The sequence below is a fragment of the Pan troglodytes genome, chromosome 8 (genome assembly GCF_028858775.2).
Source record: "Pan troglodytes isolate AG18354 chromosome 8, NHGRI_mPanTro3-v2.0_pri, whole genome shotgun sequence".
Classification (NCBI taxonomy): domain Eukaryota; kingdom Metazoa; phylum Chordata; class Mammalia; order Primates; family Hominidae; genus Pan; species Pan troglodytes.
In genome coordinates this window covers 136,484,489-136,507,737 of record NC_072406.2, presented here as the reverse complement: position 1 = coordinate 136,507,737, position 23,249 = coordinate 136,484,489, and the positions used below count along the sequence as shown (strand labels likewise).

The 23,249-nt window shown below is 43.3% G+C and overlaps 1 protein-coding gene across 4 annotated transcripts; it reads left to right on the top strand.

Moving 5' to 3' along the window:
- The first annotated feature begins 735 nt into the window (after window positions 1-735).
- Window positions 736-22,429, top strand: OAT (ornithine aminotransferase). Of its 4 annotated transcripts, XM_009459447.2 has the most exons (12): window positions 804-855; window positions 4,658-4,788; window positions 5,309-5,395; window positions 7,536-7,763; window positions 10,769-10,993; window positions 11,094-11,189; window positions 14,164-14,291; window positions 15,806-15,928; window positions 16,671-16,799; window positions 17,887-18,000; window positions 18,740-18,884; window positions 21,629-22,429. In XM_009459447.2, exons 4-12 carry the CDS (start codon window positions 7,565-7,567, stop codon window positions 21,787-21,789), a joined length of 1,320 nt encoding a protein of 439 aa, XP_009457722.1. In that variant the 5' UTR covers window positions 804-855; window positions 4,658-4,788; window positions 5,309-5,395; window positions 7,536-7,564; the 3' UTR covers window positions 21,790-22,429. The 4 variants fall into 4 exon arrangements, with proteins under 4 accessions (XP_009457720.1, XP_009457722.1, XP_009457721.1 ...); XM_009459445.5 differs by lacking the exon at window positions 4,658-4,788 and having other exon boundaries at window positions 736-855; XM_009459446.5 differs by lacking the exons at window positions 804-855; window positions 4,658-4,788 and adding an exon at window positions 1,226-1,592.
- The last annotated feature ends 820 nt before the right edge of the window (window positions 22,430-23,249 follow it).

Genomic DNA, 23,249 nt, shown 5'->3' with positions numbered 1-23,249 from the left:
TCTGAGAGGGGTGGCGAGGGGCACACAGGACCAGACTGCCCCTACTGTTGGATGACTGGGTAAGTCGCTTCCCTTCTCTGGGTCTCTGTTTTCCAATATTTAACATCTTGTTGTGGGCTAAGTGAAGTCCAAGTCCCTTCCGATTCTAACATGAGGTTGTCCCGGAATATCTATTTTGTGTTCTGAATTTAATAACCGGCTGTGGAGGGCACCACAGCCAAATCTGTACTGTGAGTGGGTTGCTGCCACTCAATTATCTGACAGCAGCTGCGAACAGGTGGGCAGTATGTTTTCCATAGGCAGCGACGACTTTTGGAGGTGGATTCAGAGGCACAACTAAGCCGCGCGGCGCATCAGGGTTCAAGGGCATGGGGCTCCCGCAGCTGTGGCTGGGGCAGAGCTGGGGCTGGTCCCTCCCTCCAGGAGCACAGGGCGGGCGGTCCAGCCTCACGTCTCTCGGCCTCCAGCCACACCCGGCCCGCGCAGTGGGGGGCCCAACAGACTTTTCCTTTTCGGGCCTCAGTCTTCTCGTCAGCAACGGCGGACAAGGACTCTTCTCGTCCCGCCAGAGGAGGCGACCGAGGGGCCTGAGCTCAGGTACAGGCCAGCGGGCTCAGGAGGCGCTAGCGCGGATCGAATCCGCGGGCGGAGCAAAGATCCTTGATGCGCGGCCGGTGGGGCGGGGCGGAGGACAGGACCCACACGATTGGTATCCTGCCCTCCGCCCCAGCCAATGAGCGGCGAGAGTGTCTTGGGGGCGGGGCAGAATCAGCCTTTAAGTTGCAGTGACGCTCCGGCGTCACTGTTGCGCTTCATAGACGCCGCGTGTACCCGGTTGTCGTCAGGCGTTGTCAGGTACCGTCTGGGCGCCGCGGTCCTGGGGCTCTGGTTCGGGCCCTGGCCCGGGTTCCCTGACAGCGGCGGGGGAGGCGGGGGAGGCGGGCGGGCGCGGGGTGGCCGCGGCCCGGGTTCGGGGGATGCTGGCTGAGGGGGCGCGCTGGGCTTCGGCCGGGGAACGAACCCCGCTTCCGCGGCCCGTTTACTCTGCGGGCGGCTCGGACCCGGGCGCCCTGGAGTCGCCGGCCGGCGCGCAGCTTCAGGGGGCAGGGGCGTGGCGCCCCACGGCTTGCAGGCCCGAGTCCGGGTTCCAGCCCAGAGCGGCCGACGGGCGGGCGGGAGGGGCGGGAGGCAGGGAGAGGCTGAGGATGTGGCAGCCCCGCCTGCCAGACCGGGCGGAGCCGCCGCCCCCTGCGCTCGCGGCCTGTGGAGGCCAGGACTCGGCCCACCCGGCCCGGAGACGCCGAGGCGCCTCGGGGTTCCGGGGAGGAGGCCTTTGGGCACCCTTGGTTCCTGGGGTCGGCGGGGAGGCTGCGTTCTGGGGACGGGGGAGCTGTGCAGTAAACCGGTGGCTCTGGTCACGCGGCGGGGGCGCTGATGCAGCCTTGGAGGGCTGTGTCCTCCCGGCCTGCTCCTGCGCCCTGCAGATCGGCCTGCCCATCGCTCCCCTCTTCCAGCCTATGATTTTTTTTCTCCAGCCTCTGTCGAAATAAAGAAAATTACGGAAGCAGAACCTTCCTTACAGTAACGTGCAGGTTAATTAGATGGTGGGGGATGGGGGTGGGGGGGCAACAGTACTTTCAGCATGAAAACCTCCCGTTGGGGGCTTTTTGCAAACCCTGCTGAGCATCAGTAAATGGGCCTGGCCGGTGCCTTTCCTCGATCGCCTTCCCGGGCGGGACGGGAGGGGTCATTGTCCGCCCTTTGCTGGCGAGAGGACTGAGGCCCGAAGTCACCTGGGCACTCGCCCTGTGACCCACCGTCTCCTTTTGTCACTCTACATCTTACCTTTTTGGTGTTCAGTTTTACCTCTTAGATAAATTACGGTGATAAATTAAGGGCGAACAGACAGTGACTTTGGAATGAAGTGGCTTTACCTTAAGAAATGACTAATGTTCAGTTTCCAAATTCTAAATTTCTCCTTCTGGGATTGAAAGGGTTTCTGTGGATAAGCTAGTTCTTTCAGTTAACCCCGGAACTGTTCTTTAGATTGTAATCAATCGCTCTTAGCCATGTGAAATAACAATAGACTCCTTTCATTAGAATATCCTGGTTCTGTCTTTAGATGAATCTTTTCATAAAAACGAGTGTTAAATTAAAAAGCTTATTTTTGGCCCGGCACGGTGGCTCACACCTGTGTAATCCCAGTATTATGGGAGGCCCAGGCAGGCGGATCACCTGAGGCCAGGAGTTTGAGACCAGCCTGGCCAACATGGTGAAACCCTTTCTCTACTAAAAATACAAAAATTAGCCAGACATCGTGGTGCGCGCCTGTAATCCCAGCTACTCGGGAGGCTGAGGCAGGAGAATTGCTTGAACCCGGGAGGCAGAGCTTGCAGTGAGTTGAGATCATGCCACTGTACTCCAGCCTGGGCGACAGACTCCGTCTCAAAAAAAAAAAAAAAAAAGCTTATAGTTTTGGGTTTACAGTTTTTAATGGTGTTTAAGATTAGTTTTGCATCCCCCCTCCCAAAGAAAAATCCAGTATAACTTTAAATAGTAAACTTTTTTAAAAGGCATTTTTTCCCTCAAAGCAGCTGCCTTAATATGTATTATCCCGATAGCGTGCCTTTATTACAGTTATTTGTGTGCATATTTTATGCCCTTTAGTGAGTTCTTGAGGACCTTTCAAATCTCAAACATTTACAAATAGTGATGAATGCACGAATTTGGATGTGTGTGGAGGGTGTGCTGTAGTTGACCCCAGTCCTTTCTCAGTAGTAAAACTAGTTGTTTGCCAATGATGCACTTGGCTTGAATTTTAGCCAGAATACTGATTACGTCAAAGAGACTTCTGTTGGTAGAACTTTTTTTTTTTTTTTTTAAAGGCCTGTATTTGTGAATGGTTACCTCAGGAAAAGTAAATATTTGTCAAAATAGCAAGAACAAATTTACTCCTCAAGTTGAATATTTTAAGTGGCTTTTGGACAACTTTACGCCGACTATTCTTTTAGAGTAAGAAAATAGTTTTTAAGAGTATAGGCTAAATTAACTTCAAAATGCAGCCTTTTGTGGAAATTCTACTGTAGGTATGTTCTAATGTAGATGGATGGGCTAGATGGAGCGAGTAATGGTAGCCTGAAGGACCCTGTTAATTACGTGGATAAAACCTTCAGTGTTAGAATTCTAGCTTGCCAAGAGCAATTTGTTCTCATTTCCAGGACCTGAGTATGGGCGTCAGGTAGATGCATGATAGCTGCCTGGAACACATTATTTTGACCTTTGAAGGCCATTAGATCTAATGAAGTAAACTCTTGATGAAGAGATGAGTTATTCTAGATGAGGTCAGAGAGTGAACACCCCCTCTTAGAGTTAGACTCAACTTGGTCAGGGATAGGTGATCCCATGGTCTTGATCACTTGCTACCTTGACTCCCTCAGGAGTCCTAAGTAAGACTGACCTCTTTATTTGATAAAGGCCCACAGGATGCCCAACCTGGGCTAGGTTCTAGGAATGCAAAGTGAATTTTACTGTTTTTTAAAGGAGCTTAGAGTATAGACTTATAGGCATAAAAACAAGTGGCCTGCAGTGTTAGGACCCGTTACAAGTCTGCACAGTCCCTGGGAGTCTCTAGGAGGGACTTAAATAGTAAATTCTATAGGGGAGGGTGAAAAAAAGCTAATATGGATGCTAATTATGCATAGAAAAAATAACCAAATGTTAATGGTTATCATGCAAGTGTAAAATTGCTGGTAATTTTCTTGTCTGTGTTTTCTAATTTTTTATCAACTGAAAAATGGTGTGTGTGTGTCTCTTTAAACAGTTTTAAAAATAAATCATGGCACTGTTGATTCTGATATTTCAGAAACTGGCTAGTTTTAAGGGCAAAAGGGAACCGAGTGGCCATTTTGTGCTGGATTTGGCACAGTAACATTAACCCATTTCATCCTCAGTGACACTTCAACCTCCTTTTACAAATGGGGAGACTGAAGCTCAGAAAGATTGACAGAATCACCCAGAGTTACTCTTCAGAACCACAGACAGAATTTAAAATCCCGGTCTCCAAACTCGGGATTTTCCGCTTGATTCTCCCGGTTTTGAAACCTTTTTGGAAGAGGATGTTATTGATGTTGGCTATTTTTAAGTCCATCTTAATTCTGCTCTAAGATTTCTCATACAGTGCCAAGCACAGTAACTTGAACACAGAAGGTTCTTTAATAGAAATGCGTTTACAGGATTTTGATACATCATGGCTCATCCAGTTTCTGACCTTTCCCAGTTGAATTAAATATCCAGACTTCATCTTAACAACCTTAAGAATAGCTGACCCAGGGGTGTGTGCCTGTAGTCCCACCTCTTCCTGAGGCTGAGGCAGAAGGATCCCTTGAGCCCAGGTGTTCGAGGCCAACCTGGGCAACATAGCTGAGACTCCATCTGTAAGTGAAAAGAAACAAAAACCTTAAGAATGAGTATTAGTAATGTTTTGAATGATATTATTTTGTCACCAGTTATTCTTTAATAAAACTGCCTAAACTTAACAGGTAAATGAATTTTTATCCCATTTCTGTTGGAAATTAGCTGTGCAGATAACTTTTATATAAAATAAGAATGTTGAATTTAGATAATCTCAGATATTCTTTTTTTTTTTTTTTTTTTTTAGCGACACAGTCTCACTTTGTTGCCCAGGCTGGAGTGCTGATGGCACAGATTGTGGCTCACTGCAGCCCAGAACTCAGGGCTCAAGAGATCTTTCCACCTTAGTCTTGGTCTCCTAAGTACCTGATACTCCAGGTACGCATCGCCACACCTGGCTAATATTCGTATTTTTTATAGAGATGGGGTCTCCCCATGTTGCCCAGGTTGATCTTTAACTCCTGGGCTCAAGTGATCTGCCTTGGCCTCCCAAAGCGCTGGGATTATAGGCGTGAGCCACCTTGCCTGGCCCTAGAAAGTTGTTACGGTTTAGAGCACCACTAAGTATTGCCTGAGTGTTTTACTGCTAATTTGATAGGCAAAAATTAATGTTCTAATTTTTTAGTTGATCAAACAATTTATTCATACTGAGCAAAGCATAAAGAGTCCAAGAAAGAAATCATACATGAGTGTTTTAGACTTAGCAGTAGTATTTTGGGGAAGTTACATATAGTACAGTTAGACATTTTTGCTAGCAGCTACCTCTAGTTGGATGATTCTTACATCACTTTTGTTTTGATTGTTGGTACCCACCCCTTTGAGATAAAGTCTGATGAAAGTTATGGACCTTCTTCTTGGAAAAATATACGTCTGCATGTAATTCTGCATTTTATTTCAGGAGATTTTGGACTCTCTGCAGACCGTCCCTGGATCTTGGGTTAAAAATCTGTATTCTAGACTGAACCGTGGGAAGAAAAAACAGTCGGTGAGTCTTTGGCAGACCGGAGTACTGGATTTTGTTTAGCAATTGCAAATTCCTGAACATACTGGATTTACTGGGTAGTGCCAAGTTTAAAGGGAAGTAAGCCAAACTCCAAGTATTATGTTTTGCTAATTTGGCAGCTCGAATCAAGAGTGGCTGTGAGATTATACATGGTTTGACTTGTCATTGGTAGACTTCTGTTGAAACATGAATTAACTAGTCTTTTAGAAAGTAAGTATAGATGGAATAAGTATGCCTAGTTTTTGGCAACTTTCTCCTAATCATGAATTTATCTTTAAGCTTTTTTTTTTTTTCCTTCCAGAGGTGATTCCTATGCACATGCTCTAATTTCCTTTTAATTATTAGTGTCTTTCATAGCTTAGTTTTTACTTCATGGCTTATCAGGATGCTTAATGGTAAATTGGGTACAAAGAGGTGTGTGAAGCCTTGTGGAAGGGCTAGTTTTAGGGCTGGGGGTGACTGGGGAGAGTAGCTATGGCTCTGACTTATGTGATGGGGCGGCAGGGTAAACACCAGCCTGCTCAGTGATGTTTAGACTTTAACACTCATACAAGTAACGGATTGTAGTTTGTAGTTTGACTCTCTCTAGTTTCTCAGTTACCTTTTGCTAACAATAGCTTTTTCGTTTGTTTGTGTGTTTGTTTTTTGAGACGGAGTTTCACTCTTGTTGCTCAGGCTGGAGTGCAATGCGCAATCTTGGCTCACTGCAGCCCCGTCCTCCCAGGTTCAAGCGATTCTCCTGCCTTAGCCTCCTGAGTCGCTGGGATTACAGGCATGCACCACCACGCCTGGCTAATTTTGTATTTTCAGTAGAGACGGGGTTTCTCCATGTTGGTCAGGCTGGTCTCGAACTCCCGATTCAGGTGATCCGCCTGCCTCTGCCACCCAAAGTGCTGGGATTATAGGCATGAGTCACCGCACCTGGTCAACAATATCTTTTATGCTACAATTTTTCAGGATAAGTTTTGTAGAAACAACCATCCTAGCAGAATAGATTGTTTTGTTTGGGAATCTCATATATGTGTGTGTGTGTGTGTGTGTGTGTGTGTGTGTGTGTATTTATGTATGTATGTATATGTTGGTCTAATTCAACTTGCTGTGAACACTTTAAAGCTATTGTAAGTTAACATTTTTTTCCTAGTCTTTTTGCCTTTCACCTTTGTTTATGATAAATTTGACCTACAGAAGTTTTAGATATTTGTGGCTAAATAAAAGATTTTAGGCTGGACACAGTGGCTCACACCTTTAATTCGAAAACTTTGGGAGGCCGTGGTGGGCGGACTGCTTGAGCCCAGAGGGATGGACAGTTCCTCTGTCTCCTGCCCCATGCCTAGTCTCTGGCAGTCTTCTCTGATTTGGTCTCCCTGCCTCTGGTCTCTGCCCTACAGTTGTAGCTGTCTCATAGCATTGTGCCTGATGGTATTGGACTGTGGTAGGTGCTTAACAAATACTTAGTGTTTAGCAGGTACTCAGTCAACACACAGTGCATTAGCTCTGGAAAGAGTCTTACTCTTATTGATTGGTTGGTTGATTGATTGCCTGATTGACAGGGTATCACTCTGTTGCCCAGGCTGGCCTCAAACCCTTGGGCTCAAGTGATCCTCCCGCCTCAGCCTCCTGAGCAGCTGGGGGCTACAGGCACAAACCGCCACACCTGACTCAAGATTCTCACTCTTTTTTTTTCTTTTATAGAGACTATGTTGCCTAGGCTGGTCTTTAACTCCTCGGCTCAAGCGATCCTCCCATCTTGGCCTCCCAAGGTGCTGGAATTACAGATGTGAGCTATCACGCCTGGCCATTTTTTTTTTTTCTTGAGACTGGGCCTTTCTTTGTCTCCCAGGTTGGAGTACAGTGGCACAATCTCAGCTCACTGCAGCCTCAACTTCCGGGCTCAAGCAATCCTCCCACCTCAGTCTCCTGAGTAGCTGGAACTGCAGATGCATACCACTATACCCAGCTAATTTTTCAATTTTTTTTAGTGATGGAGTCTTGCTCTGTTGCCCAGGCTGGTCTCAAACTCCTGGGCTCACGTGATCCTTTGGCCTCAGCCTCCCAAAGTGCTGAGATTATAGGCATAAGCCAAGGATTCTCACTCTTAATGCATTCTCTTTTCTTTGGACAGATCTGTGGTTTTTCTACTTGAAGGACACAATGTTTTCCAAACTAGCACATTTGCAGAGGTTTGCTGTACTTAGTCGCGGAGTTCATTCTTCAGTGGCTTCTGCTACATCTGTTGCAACTAAAAAAACAGTCCAAGGCCCTCCAACCTCTGATGACATTTTTGAAAGGGAATATAAGTATGGTGCACACAACTACCATCCTTTACCTGTAGCCCTGGAGAGAGGAAAAGGTACGTTTCAAATTAATCCGTCTCTTCCCTTTTCTTGAAACCTTTTATTAAAAAAATTGCTTCCATATTTTCACAATATACATTTTTCTAGATGTGTTTAATGTGTATATTGCAGACATGGTTAATTCTTCTTTTTTTTTTTTTTTTTTTTTTTTGAGACGGAGTCTCACTCTGTCACCCAGGCTGGAGTACAGTGGCACAATCCCAGCTCACTGCAACCTCTGCCTCCCAGGTTCAAGCGATTCTTCTGCCTCAGCCTCCTGAGTAGCTGGGACTACAGGCGTGTGCCACCACACCCAGCTAATTTTTGTATTTTTAGTAGAGATGGGGTTTCACCATGTTGGCCAGGCTGGTCTCAGACTCCTGACTTTGTGATCCTCCCACCTTGGCCTCCCAAAGTGCTGGGATTACAGGTGTGAGCCACCACGCCTGGCCAGTTAATTCATTTATTGAGTGTCTAGTGCTGCTGTGTTAGGTGCTATGGAGGCTTCAAAGAGGAACCATTGTCTTTGTCATGTAGACCTTACCAAGAGGGAATGCAAGAGAAATAAGGAAAGTACTATCATATTGCTGTCATTTTTTTCTTTTAACTTTTATTTTGGCATAGTTTTAGACTTAAGAAAAGTTGTAACAAGTAGTACTGACATTTTCCTTTTATACTTCTCCCAGATTTTCCAAGTGCTAACTTTTTACTGCTTTGGTCTTAGTGTGTTCACTCCCTTCTCTTCTCCCACCCACGCCTGCATATTCTACATTGTTTTCTGAACTGTTTTGAGAGGAAGTTGCAGACATGACATCTCTTCTTTTTTTTTTTTTTTTTTTTTTTGAGACGGAATGTCGCTTTGTCACCCAGGCTGGAGTGCAATGGTGGGATCTCGGCTCACTGCAACCTCTACCTCTCGGTTTCAAGTGATTCTCTTGCCTCAGCCTCCCGAGTAGCTGGGACTACAGGCCCACGCCACCACGTCCAGCTAATTTTTGTATTTTTAGTAGAGACAGGGTTTCATCATGTTGGCCGGGCTGGTCTCGAACTCCTGACCTCAGGTGATCCACCCACCTCAGCCTCCCAAAGTGCTGGATTACAGGCATGAGCCACCGCGCCCCGCCACATGACATTTCTTTACCCATAAATACTTAGTGTGTCTTTCCAAAAACGCAATGACTTTTTGAGATAGGGTCTCATTCTGTTGCCCAGGCTGGAGTTCAGTGGTGTGATCATGGCTCACTGCAGCCTGGAACTCCCGGCTTCAGGTGATTTTCCCACCTCAGCTTCCCAAGTAGCTGGGACTACAGGTGTGCCTTACCATGCCTGGCTTATTTTTTGTAGAGATTAGATTTTGCTATGTTGCCCAGGGTGATCTTGAACTCCTGGTCTCAAGTGATCCTACCACCTCAGCCTCCCACAGTGCTGGGATTGCAGGTGTGAGCCACTGTGCCCAGCTGACTTTCTCTTTTATAACCATAGAGTAATTGTAAAAATCAAGAACTTAACACTGGTACAGCAGCATTAGTCTAGAGACCTAATCCAGATGTCATTTGTTCTCTTTTATAACAAAAGAAAAACCTCCGATGAGTTGCATTCAGTTGTCATGTTTAGTCTTCTTTAACCCAGAACAGTTCCTCAATCCTTGGTTGTCTTGGTCTTCTTTCCCTTTGTATTAAGTATCTTGTGGGGACAGAGTGTAAAACTCTGTAAATATCCAGTTACTCATGAACTTTTACTCACAATTTCAGCATCCACTAATGATTCTTGCCTGAATAAATGATTACGGTGGTAGTTGCCAAATGGTGATTTAATCTACAATTTGGAATAAATAACAGCCTTAACCAAATATAACCAAAGTTTATTACTTAGCTTTGTACCAGAAAATGACAATATAAGAGTATCACACATTTTGGTCATTTGCTTGTATTTTATTTGGTACCAGTACTGTAGACATATCTTCTTTTGAACTATTGAAAATCTGTTTCATATTACATGACATGGCAACCTTGTTTTTACTTTCCCACTAGCAATGTATGAGAGTGCCAATTTCTTCAGATCCTTGTCAAAAGTTGTTTTTTTAATTATAACCATCCCAGGGAGTATGAGATGGTATCTCATTGTGGTTTTAACTTGCATTTTCCTAATGATTAGTGATGTTGAACATCTTTTCATGTGTTTCTTGCCATTTGTATATCTTCTTTGAAGAAATAGCTATTCAAGTCTTTCCCTATTTTTTAAATTGGATTGTTTGTCCTTTTGAAATTGAGTTGTAAGAATTCTGGATATTAGATCCTTATCAGACACATGATTTACAAATATTTTTTTTTCCATCCTAAGGGTTATTACAGTCTACTTCTCATGATTTTTGTCTGTTATATGTAACTTCTGCTTTTTTATTCTTAAATTTTACTTATTTTATTTTATTTTATTTATAGGCAGGATCTTGCTCTGGTGCCCAGGCTGGAGTGCAGTGGCACAATCTCAACTCACTGCATCCTCTACCTCCCAGGCTCAAGCAATCCTCCCACCTCAGCCCCTGTAACTGGGGACCATACGCGCGCACTACCATGCCCAGCGTTTTTCTGTAGCGTCAGGGATTTTGCCGTGTTGTCCAGGCTGATCTGGAACTCCTGGGCTCAAGCAATCCCTACCTTGGTCTCCCAAAGTGCTAGGATTACAGGCGTGAGCCACGGCTCCCTGCCTAACTTCTGCTTTTAAATTCTAATTTTGGATCCTAAATCTTAGAATTAGGTAAAGGTTTTACTCCAGAGTTTATAACCTTTTTGTGTTATTTTTGTTAAATGTGTGTTTTGAAGCTGGGCAGATAAAATACAATTCTTAGTAATTCCTTACAAACCAAAGTTTATTATGCCTGAGCTAAAACAAGCTTTAACTACAAATATATATTAAATAGAGGTTCATATATAGGCATTCAGAGGGCTTGCTAGCACTCTTAATTTTTGGACTTTATGCCGTATAGTAATTGTCTAAAATTATTTTCCTTTCTTATGTATTTTAGGTATTTACTTATGGGATGTAGAAGGCAGAAAATATTTTGACTTCCTGAGTTCTTACAGTGCTGTCAACCAAGGGCATTGTCACCCCAAGATTGTGAATGCTCTGAAGAGTCAAGTGGACAAATTGACCTTAACATCTAGAGCTTTCTATAATAACGTACTTGGTGAATATGAGGAGTATATTACTAAACTTTTCAACTACCACAAAGTTCTTCCTATGAATACAGGTAAAACATTTCCTTTTTTTGTTAAATACCCTCAAAAATAATCTTTATTTTTTGATAGTTTAACATTTTAAAAAATCTGAACATTTTTCTCTCCTTATAGGAGTGGAGGCTGGAGAGACTGCCTGTAAACTAGCTCGTAAGTGGGGCTATACCGTGAAGGGCATTCAGAAATACAAAGCAAAGATTGTTTTTGCAGGTATGTGAAATTAAATATTAACTTCTATGATTGAAACATACAATATAATTTACTGTGGCCAGGCATGGTGGCTCATGCCTGTAATCCTAGCATTTTGGGAGGCCAAGGCAGGAGGAGCCTTTGAGCCCTGGAGTTCAAGACCAGTCTTCTGGGCAACATAGGGAGACCCTGTCTCTATTTAAAAAAAAAAAAAAATATATATATATATATATATATATATATACACACACACACACACACACACACTCTTATATATTTTATATATAAAAAACATATATGTGTAAATTTACTGTTTTAATTTGCTGATGAAATACTTGTAATATGTTTTGCCTGGTACATGATACGTATTTGCTGAATGTTTCATAAAAATTTATGAGGGATTTCCTCTTCTTGGGATTATTTCTTCATATATGAGATTTTTCTTTCTGAACTCCATATTCCTCTCATTTGTCTGTCAGATTTTTTTCATAGCAGTTATCCAGTTAATTAGCTAGTCTCACTGGTGGAGGGTTTGTGTTGGGTGCTGGGGTTGGGTGAAGTTAGTGTGGGGCCGTGGCCTACATAGACTGTGGTTTGAAGGTTGATATTGGAGGTCCTGTTGTGCCGTGTTCCTCTTAGAAGCTGTTGAAAAGAGGAGGCTTGGAGTTGCCCTTGTTAGGCTTCTGGGACTGGATGAAAGGAATAACTTGAATTTTGGTTAGGGAGACTAGCAATTAATTGAGAAGATGTAGTTTGACTGTTGGGTTCTTTATATGATATTCAAATGAGAGGTTCTGACTTGTTTTTTAAGCTTTATTTTTTTAAAAAACAAGTATGTGTACATTTGTCACTATAATGGTCAAAGTTCATTCTTGTGAGAGTTGAAATCATTAAATATTCTGCCTTGTGAACACATGCAGTTAAATGATAAACCCCATAACATAATAGAATCCAGAGTTCAACCGAAGGCCAGAGGTGATTGGTATTTGAGGGGACAGATTGGTATTCCCAAAGAAGAAATCTTAGCAAAACTCTGTAACTTGCCATTTAAAAATCTTGTGCTTTCGTTGTAGGACAACATAACTGTCTCTTGCAAACAAAAATGGTGTTTCTGGTGATTTTCATTCTTATAGACTGTGTCCAGTCTCTTTCTTAATAGCAAAGGGTGCAAAGATGTTTTCACCTGAGTATTGAAAGAAGCTGGTGAGTCAGTGGGGTGGAGAGACAGAGGAAGACTGTCCCTAACTGTAAGTCCCTTATACCTGCAGGGTAAGTGACTGAGGATGAGGTTCCTGAGGCTAGGCAGGGGAGAGCAAATAGGCTTATGGTCTAATCAGTGCATTTCTTCTTAAACAAACCTAGTCAAAATCAATGTGCTATTTTTTGTGGACAAGTGAAAGAAGAGATTACTTGTGGGTAAGGGATGCTGGTGAAAGAGGCTTTGCAAGAATAGTATTTAGAAACGAGATGAAGCCAAAATATGATAATCCAGCACTGATTAATGGAGTTGCTGCTGGCAGAAGTGGTGAGAAGATAAAAACATGATGTCACAAACTCCCAACCTCTCTGTTATTTTACATGGTGTCTTTCCTTCTTGAATGTAATCCTCTCTGAAATTATCTAGCTCACTTGCTTTACTGGTTTACATCAGGTGTTTTCTCCCTGCTAGAAAGGAAGCTCCCTGAGGATAGGGATCTTGCCAGTTGTGATCATGATCTATTTCCCAACTTTTTTTTTTTTTTTTTTTTTTGAGACGGAGTTTCACTCTTGTCACCTAGTCTGCAGTCTGGCTCACTGTAACCTCCGCCTCCAGGGTTCAAGTGATTCTCCTGCCTCAGCCTCCTGTGTAGCTGGGATTACAGGCGCCCACCACCACGCCCAGCTAATTTTTGTATTTTTAGTAGAGACAGGGTTTCGCCATGTTAACCAGGCTGGTCTTGAACTCCTGACCTCATGTGTTCTGCCTGCCTCGGCCTCCCAAAGTGCTGGGATTGCAGGCGTGAGCCACTGCACCCGGCTTCCCCAACATCTTTATTATTATTATTATTATTATTTTTATTTTTATTTTTTGAGACAGTCTTGCTCTGTCACCCAGGCCGGAATGCAGTGGTGCGATCTCAGCTCACAGCAACCTCTGCTTCCTGGGTTCAAGCGATTCTTGTGTCTTAGCCTGCTGAGTAGCTGGGACTACAGGTGTGCACCACCATGCCTGGCTAATTTTTGTATTTTTAGTAGAGATGGGGTTTCACCATGTTGGCCAGGCTGGTCTTGAACTCCTGACCTCAGGCGATCTGCCCACCTTGGCCTCCCAAAGTGCAGGGATTACATAAGTGAGCCACTGTGCCTGGCCTATTCCCCAACATCTAAAACAATGCCTGACATAGTAGATCCTCAGTCACCTTTATTAATGGATAAAAAATATTCCAGCAGAAAGGGAGACGTCTGTCATTTAGCATCATAAAGGATTATAATATCAAGGAAGGTAAAATGGAAACGTGTTTGGATTGCTTGAGGATCTTTTCTCCAAATGAAATTGGAAATGCATTCTGTTGTTAGCCTGCAGTATTGGAGTTTTGAAAGGAAAACCGCTAATTGTCTATGAAGGATATTCTTTCTCATATCACTATCATAAATGCACCTTCTCTAGAAAACATGCATTCAAGACCTCAATTGTTAGGGCTTGGTATTGGGTTGGGGATTATTGAAAGAAAAGTAAGTTATCTATCTTCAGGGGCTATATATTCCAGTCAAGAGGCTCAGTAGAGAGAAATGCCTAAAATAGGAATTACAAGGCCAGACCTAGTGGCCTTGTGTCATAGGAGCCATGGTGTTTAATATCAGACTTTGTTTTAACAATTGAAAGCCCACTGAAGGTGCACTAAAGCAAGCCCTTGATTTGTTTTTTGAGTCAAACTTCTTGTGGTGTTTTGCGGGGATAGTGCTTATTGAATTTTGGGTTTCTTTGAAACAATCACTGTTTGTTTCTCCTTTGTAGCTGGGAACTTCTGGGGTAGGACGTTGTCTGCTATCTCCAGTTCCACAGACCCAACCAGTTACGATGGTTTTGGACCATTTATGCCGGGATTCGACATCATTCCCTATAATGATCTGCCTGCACTGGAGGTATTTCACTAGCGTCATAGTACTCAGCTCATTGGGAAAAGAAATTAAAGCTGTTGAATATATGAATTAAAAGTACATTATATGACAGTAATGCAAATTTATCTCACTTAAGTTAAGCCACGATTTCAGACTTGTTCTCAGTAGCGATCAATTAGTTTCCAACACAGAGAAAGCTGAGTTCTGTGATCTACTCTGTACAGCCAGCCAACTACTTTAGATGTGTGTCCTTCATAACAGTTAACTTCGGTGTACCTGCTTACTTACTAGGTAAAATTTCTGTTTGTAGCTAGCTTTTTAAAATTATGAAGTGGAAGACTTTTTAAGAAAGCCTTAAGTTGGCTTTAAAAGGCTATGTACTTTAGATTTAATTTAAGTAATTAATTTCTTTTTTTGAGACAGAGTCTCACTCTATCACCCAGGCTGGAGCGCAGTGGCACAATCTCGTCTCACTGCAAACTCCGCTTCCTGGGTTCAAGTGATCCTCCTGCCTCAGCCTCCCAAGTAGCTGGAACCACAGGCACACACCACCACACCCAACTAACTTTTCTATTTTCTTTAGAGACATGGTTTCGCCACGTTGGCCAGGCTGGTCTCGAACACTTGACCTCAAGTGATCTGCCCACCTTGGCCTCCCAAGGTGCTGGGGTGACAGGCATGAGCCACTGTGCCCAGCCAGATTTAATTTAGGTACATTTGTGTATTAGAAAACAGGCTGGGCATGGTGGTACATGCCTGTAATCCCAGTGCTTTGGGAGGCCAGGGCTGGAGGAGCACTTTGTGTTCAGGAGTTCAAGACCAGCCTGGGCAGCATAGGGAGAGCCTGTCTCTACAAAAAAATTTAAAAATCAAGGTCAGGCGCGGTGGCTCACGCCTGTAATCGCAGCACTTTGGGAGGCCGAGGCAGGCAGATTGCTTGAGGTCAGGAGTCGAGACCAGCCTGGCCAGCAGTGAAACCAGAGACAGTGGTGAAACCCTGTCTCTACTAAAAATACAAAAAAAATTAGCTGGGCGTGGTGGTGTGCGCCTGTAATCCCAGCTACTTGGGAGGCTGAGGCAGGAGAATTGCTGGAACCCAGGAGGCAGAGGCTGCAGTAAGCCAAGATCGTGCCACTGCACTCCAGCCTGGGTGACAGAGTGAGACTCCATCTCCAAAAAAAAAAAAATGAAAATAAATAAAAAATTAGCTGGGCATGGTGTGCAGCTACTTGGCAGGCTGAGGCAGGAGGATCACCTTGAGCCCAGGAGTTCGAGACTTTAGTGGGCCATGTTTGTGCTGCTGTACTCCAGCCTGGGCAACAGAATGAGGCAAAAAAGGAAATGTAGGCTAGTGTAACTTAAAGGTGAGGTATTTGGAGCTTCTGATAATTGAATGGCAGTGAATTTGAAGTCAGAATTTACGTTAGTGCGAAAACTTGATTTGCATACTTAATAGAAAATATGTGTGGTATATGCGTTCAGATTTCCAAGTGTGGTAGAAAGGAAGTTATTAAAACTTATTCCTGTTTCTTCTGTAGCGTGCTCTTCAGGATCCAAATGTGGCTGCGTTCATGGTAGAACCAATTCAGGGTGAAGCAGGCGTTGTTGTTCCGGATCCAGGTTACCTAATGGGAGTGCGAGAGCTCTGCACCAGGCACCAGGTTGTCACGTTAGCTGTTTGTGATAAGGCTGAATGTCGAGTTAGCTGTTTGTGATGAGGCTGAATGGGCTCCTCCCCAACTCCTCTCTGAATTCTGCTGATTGGATAAATGCAAAGATTAAATTACTTTCCACTAGAGGGCGATGGCATTCTAAGAGCTTAAGTACTTCCTAGTGCTTAGAAACCTGCACAGAAGCTGACTTTTTCCTGTCTCTGGCCTTGTCCTGGGCCCTGTGCAGAACTGCAGACCTGGTCTTAACAGTGTTTCCTTCCTCGCTGCTCTAAGAGCCTTTCACTCTGAGCCCCCGCAAGCCCTTTGTTGTATTCTCTCCTCCTTTCCCCCAGGGCTAATAGTAGTATATTTTGTTTACCATTTGAGAGTTTCTGTCACATATTAAATGTTTGTGGAATAAACAAATGAATTAATTTGTTCCCAGAGGGTAGTTAGGTCCAGAAAAGCCATACAAAACCCTCACCTTTGCATCAGCACCTTTTCACTATGTAGAGCAGGGCAGAATGGGCCTCTAGGGAGATAGTGGCCTGACAAAGGAAATAGTTGGTGAGTCTACAAGATTCTTATAGGATACTCTTGAAACTGTGTGTAGTTAAAACATTTTTACAAATTTGAGGGCACATCAGAATTACACATTTATTGTTGGTGGGGGGACAGTGAAATAAGGATGGCTATTTTCCCTGTGGAAATGAAAGTGATCACTAATAGGGGTATTTTTTTTCCCCAATAGGTTCTGTTTATTGCTGATGAAATACAGACAGGATTGGCCAGAACTGGTAGATGGCTGGCTGTTGATTATGAAAATGTCAGACCTGATATAGTCCTCCTTGGAAAGGCCCTTTCTGGGGGCTTATACCCTGTAAGTTTCATGTTCCCCCTCTTTCCATTTCCTACTCTTGTAAAATATACCCCTAAAGTATTTATACATCAACTGATTGTGACAATAATGCTTTCAGATTGTTTGATTTTACCAAGTGTGCTGCAGGCCACCCGGAATATCTGTAATAAAAACATTTAAGGGACCAGTGTGTGACCCACTTACTTATTGCCTGAAGAATTGAGTGTGCCTTGGAATTTGCTATGACATTGGATTTGGATGGAAACAGTTTACCCTCAAAGGACTCCTGTAGACTCCTGTCCTTTTTTCCAGTGTTCAGAAACATGGCATATTACTAATTGTTTAAAACCATGACTGGTGAACAAAGAGACTGAAAAAAATTAATGTTTGTTGTAGTTCATGTCTTGGGTTTGCCTTTCAGAGCCAGTAATTGTTACTACATCAGAGGTCTCTGAAGTATAGATGTTTTTGCTGAACAGACAAAACTTTTGCTAAAAAGAATGCTCAGCTTTGTTTTTTAAGCATTTAAACAAAGCATTTCATCTCGACGTTGGAAGGGATTGTGAAATTATATCATTGCAGAAATAGCTTTTCTCTTTTAGTTGCAAAATTATATTGTTTTGTGCCATTGAAGTGTACCTAAAGTATTTGTAATGTTTTAGGGTATGACTAAGTCATTAGGTTGTTACTGGTAGTTAGGTTGGCAGATGTAAACTCTTTCGTTGAAGTCATTAAGTATCAGTTTCTTGGCTGGGTGTGGTGGCTTATGCCTGCAATCCCAGCACTTTGGGAGGCCGAGGCAGGCAGATCACCTGAGGTCATGAGTTCGAGACCAGCCTGGCCAACATGGTGAAACTATATCTCTACTAAAACTACAAAATAAATAAATAAATAAATAACATGTGTGGTGTGGTGGTGGGCACCTGTAATCTTAGCTACTTGGGAGGCGGAGGCAGGAGAATTGCTTGAGTCCAGGAGGCAGAGATTGCAGTGAGCTGAGATCACGCCACTGCACTCAAGCCTGGGTGACAGCGAGACTCTGGGGAAAAGGATGCTTAGTAGAATGCTTAGTGCTGAGAAATGACATGGTGAATTGACTGTCTTTCAGGTGTCTGCAGTGCTGTGTGATGATGACATCATGCTGACCATTAAGCCAGGGGAGCATGGGTCCACATACGGTGGCAATCCACTAGGCTGCCGAGTGGCCATCGCAGCCCTTGAGGTAAAGACTGATACAGCCACACAGTGTCTATTCTTTGAAGCAATGTTGAAGTGATTTTTAATTTGGGCCCACTGGTATAATAAGAGATTCAATAAGAATGCCAAATATTAGAAAACATGAAGTATAGAGGAAAAATTTTAGGAACAAGATATTCTCAAAAAGTAACTTAAACTTGGCCTAGTAGACTGGATTTCCTCCGTGGGCTTCCTGAGTTCACAGTCACCTGGCGCTTTGAGTTCTTCGGCCCTGGCTGGCCCTCATAGAACTCTCAACTGTGAACCACCTACCAGACCCGTCTTTTTGCTTAGCAAGCAAGTCTTCTTTCAAGTGTGGATTTATAATGTTTTCAGACTGATTTTTTAAGTGCCTGCTGAAGGTATACAATTATTATGTAGTCTCTGAGGACAGATCTTTGTGAGGGGAAGAAACGATTGCACTTTAGGAATTACATTTCGTCCATTGATGTATTCAATTAATGACAGTATGTGAGTTGCATTAAATAAACTTTAATCCTTATTTTGCCATGAATGATTGGCAATAGATTTGTGATGAAAGCAAGACTCTGAGCTAGTGTATGTTTAATTAGAAATTAATACAGGCTTTGAAAAATAGCAATGAAAGTTAAGTTCCTCTGGTCTTTTATCTAGTCATGTTTTTCCTGTGTTTACAGTCCCCGTTGCCCTCCAAAAAACAAAAAAAGGACAGTCTTAATATTTGTATAATTTTTCTTTAAACGTAGGTTTTAGAAGAAGAAAACCTTGCTGAAAATGCAGACAAATTGGGCATTATCTTGAGAAATGAACTCATGAAGCTACCTTCTGATGTTGTAACTGCCGTAAGAGGAAAAGGATTATTAAACGCTATTGTCATTAAAGAAACCAAAGGTATGGAGATAAAACATTTACTCAAGATAATTTTTTAAGGAAGACCTAAAATACACTTGGTATTTTATTTAATTAATTAATTTATTTTTCGAGACAGAGTCTTGCTCTGTCTCCCAGGCTGCAGTGCCGTGGCGCAGTCTTGGCTCACTGCAAACTCTGCCTCCTGGGTTCAAGCAATTCTCTGCCTCAGCCTCCTGAGTAGCTGGGATTACAGGCGCCTGTCACCACGCCCAGCTAATCTTTATATTTTTAATAGAGACGGGGTTTCATAATGTTGGCCAGGCTGATCTCAAACTCCTGACCTCGTGATCCGCCTGTGTTGGCCTCCCAAAGTGTTGGGATTATAGGCGTGAGCCCACCGCGCCCGGCCACACTTTTTTTTTTTTTTTTTTTTTTAAGATGGAGTCTTGCTCTGTTGCCAGGCTGGAGTGCAGTGGCGCCATCTTGGCTGACTGCAACTTCTGACGCCCTGGTTCAAGCGATTCTCCTGCCTCAGCCTCCCGAGTAGCTGGTATTACAGGCACGTGCCAACACGCCCAGCTAATTTTTGTATTTTTGGTAGAGATGGGGTTTCACCATGTTGGCCAGGGTGGTCTCGATCTCCTGACCTCGTGATCCGCCTGCCTCAGCCTCTGAAAGTGCTGAGATGACAGGCATGAGCCACTGCTCCTGGCCACACTTGGTATTTTAATTGGGTGTTGGGATGTTCTGTTTGAAACTGCTGACTGACATAATGACCAAACCTTTTAGACAGATTATTGTCTGATTTATAATTACATTAAGAGTATAAAAAATATAGCTCTTTTCTAAATGAAGGCACATTTAACCAATTTGACCCTTGTTCCTTTAAGACACTTATTTTTCTGCCTTAAATTAGTCATGCAGTATTTAGAGAGTTCAAGTTTTTTTGTTGGTGAGTCTGGACTTGAAAGTGTCCTCTTTGCTATCCTTCCCTTCCTCACTTTGATGCTTTGTGTCAATAGAGGTTATAGGAGCAGCAGAAATAATGATATGAATGATAGTTATGGGGTCAATAATAAAAATAATGCTGGCTGTCACTTAATTGGGTGTTTGATGTTTTAGTACATCCTTTGTAACCCTTAGGTGTTCCTTGCTGGATTTTCTTGTGATAACTCTTCCTTTTAAAGCAACGATTCCAACCTCCCAACCTTGGCTGCACTTAAAGAATCACCTGAGGGGCCAGGCGCGGTGGCTTATGCCTGTAATCCCAGCACTTTGGGAGGCCGAGACGGGTGGATCACGAGGTTAGGAGATCGAGACCATCCTGGCTAACACAGTGAAACCCCATCTCTACTAAAAATACAAAAAAATAGCCAGGTGAGGTGGTGGGCGCCTGTAGTCCCAGCTACTCAGGAGGCTGAGGCAGGAGAATCGCTTGAACCTGGGAGGTGGAGCTTGCAGTGAGCTGAGATCGCGCCGCTGCACTCCAGCCTGGGCGGCAGAGTGAGACTCCGTCTCAAAAAAAAAAAAAAAAAAAAAAAAAAAAAGAATCACCTGGGGAGCTTCTTAAAAAAATGAGTCAAAGCCTGGCCTTACCCCAGGGATTCTGATTTGACGGATCTGGGACAGGGCACAGGCATTAGCAATAGCCTTTAAGGTGATTCTGATGTGCAGCCAGGTTGAGAATCGCTGCTATAATATGTTGAGCTCAGGAAGCGAGTCCCTTTTTGGAATGTGTAGTGTTCACTGGGTTTTGAGTATTGCCCATTTTTTGTCAGTTAATCATCTGTATCATACCCAAGTTCTTTTTTTTCTTTTTTAGAATTTTATTTATTTTATTTATTTTATTTTTTGAGACAGTGCCTTGCTCTGTTGGGCTGGAGTGTCTGTTGCCAGGCTGGAGTACAGTGGCATGATCTTGGCTCACTGCGACCTCCACTTCCTGGGTTCAAGCGATTCTCCTGCCTCAGCCTCCTGAGTAGCTGGGACTACAGGCATGTGCCACACCACGACTGGCTAATTTTTGTATTTTTATTAGAGATGGGGTTTCACCATGTTGGCCAGGATGGTCTCGATCTCTTGACCTCATGATCTGCCCACCTCGGCCTCCCAAAGTGCTGGGATTACAGGTGTGAGCCACTGCACCCAGCCCATACCCAAGTTCTTTTGCATTAGTTCCTTGTGTGATTAATACAGCAGCCTTAGCACATTTTTTTTTTTTTTGGCTTGGTCTTTTTCATTTATGAAAAACTATGATATGTCTAATCATATCATTCAAACCTAGTTATGTGCTTGCTGAAAAGTGAAGAGTAACTTCATTTTTAGGAGTAAAAACAAAGCAAGCTTGCAGCTCCAAGCTTCCCTTTCTTTTTTTTTTTTGAGACGGTGTCTTGCTCTGTCACCAGGCTGGAGTGCAGTGGCGCGATCTCCGCTCACTGCAGCCTCCGCCTCCTGGGTTCAAGCGATTCTCCTGCCTCAGTCTCCCGAGTAGCTGGGACTACAGGTGCGCACCATGATGCCCAGCTAATTTTTGTATTTTTAGTAGAGACGGGTTTCATCATGTTGGCCAGGATGGTTTCAATCTCTTGACCTCGTGATCCGCCCACCTCGGCCTCCCAAAGTGCTGGGATTACAGGCATAAGCCACCGCTCCCAGCCCAAGCTTCCCTTACTTGAGCAAGTTCTGTTAATTTTGTTTTGCCAGGCGGCACTTTGCCCATACATATGGCAAGGGATGTTTAAACGTTTATCTTTGAGCATGTACGTTTTACTATTTTTCTTTAGATTGGGATGCTTGGAAGGTGTGTCTACGACTTCGAGATAATGGACTTCTGGCCAAGCCAACCCATGGCGACATTATCAGGTTTGCGCCTCCGCTGGTGATCAAGGAGGATGAGCTTCGAGAGTCCATTGAAATTATTAACAAGACCATCTTGTCTTTCTGAGGGTAGCCAGCTGTTTTCAGTGGTCCCCGGGAGCCAGCTGGAGACAGGTGGTCCTGTAAAAGCTTTATTCCTAATGCGGGCACATTCCACTCCCATGACTCTTCAAAAACTTTTTTTTTGAATATATTTTTTTCAGTTGATACATAATAGAACAACGTTTATGAACCTGCCGTTTGCTTTGTAACGTAACTAAGATAATGTAATGGCATCTATATTCAGTTGAAGTATTTTGATGTGCATGTGTACTTCCTAAGGTGAAATGCATCTATATACAGACAGCCTCTAAATCAAGTCCTTCAGTATAATTGATATATGTTTTTATAATTTCCTCACTGGTATAAGTGTTTCATATTTGAAAAAGTTATCTCTGGGTATTGCATAAAAGGCTTCATCTTATAAAGTGAAATCATTGTTATTGAATTTTAGGAAGGATTAATGGTTAAGTGTATATAAAATACTAATATTAAGTAAACTTCATATTGGCCAACACCAGGGTTGTATTCTATGGATGTCATTATTTTGAATTAAGAATTAGTGTTTAACATTCCTAAATTGTTTTGAGTGCTTGATTATAATTTGTAAAAAATGTTTATTTTCAATATTTCTTTAAATTTAAAATAAAGCTTATATTTCAAATGTCTGTTTTGTGATGATTATTCACCTTAAAAGGAAGAAGCTGAGGCAAAATTAATATAGAATGTTTAGGTGGGCCAAGGTTGGGGACTGCAGCTCGGGACACACTTCCAGGTTGCCCTGGAGAGTGCTCCAGAGAACACTTTTTAAAGAAAAAAGGATAGATCAGCTGCTCTTATACCCTCTACTGACACAAGGTGAAGGGGTGATTACAAAAGTTGTTTATCAGGAATTCTCATTGGCTTACAGAACTAACCTTGGTTAGTGATTGGCTATATGCTGTTGAACTACAGGGTATATGGCATTTGATAGATACTTGGCTTCAAGAGGTAATTATGTAGCTTGGGAGAGAGTGACCTGACTACGGTTTCATTCTATTGCCTCTCTGGGCCTGATAATTTAGTTTTTATTTTTTGAGATGGAGTCTTCTCTGTCGCCCAGGCTGCAGTGCAGTGGCGCGATCTCAGCTCACTGCAACCTCCACCTCCTGGGCTCACATGATTCTCCTGTCTCGGCCTCCCGAATAGCTGGGATTACAGGTGTGCACCACCGCACCCAGCTAATTTTAGTATTTTCAGTAAAGATAGGGTTTCATTAAGTTGACCAGGCTGGTCTTGAACTTCTGGCCTCAGGCGATCCCCCCAACTTGGCCTCCTAAAGTGCTGGGATTACAGGCATCAGCCCCTGTGCCTGGCCTGGGCCTGATAATTTAAAGGGGCCTCACGTTCTTCAGTTACAAGATTTCTTTATTCCCCATGTCACTATGCTATTACTGCAGTGTTATCAGTTACATTTTTTTTTTTTTTTGGGACGGAGTCTCGCTCTGT

Coding starts and splice junctions, on each gene's coding strand:
- OAT (XM_009459445.5), top strand. CDS start 7,565: ATGTTTTCCAAACTAGCACATTTGCAGAGGTTTGCTGTACTTAGTCGC. Junction 14,292..15,805: donor ATGATCTGCCTGCACTGGAG/GTATTTCACTAG, acceptor TTTCTTCTGTAG/CGTGCTCTTCAGGATCCAAA. Junction 18,885..21,628: donor TGTCATTAAAGAAACCAAAG/GTATGGAGATAA, acceptor ATTTTTCTTTAG/ATTGGGATGCTTGGAAGGTG.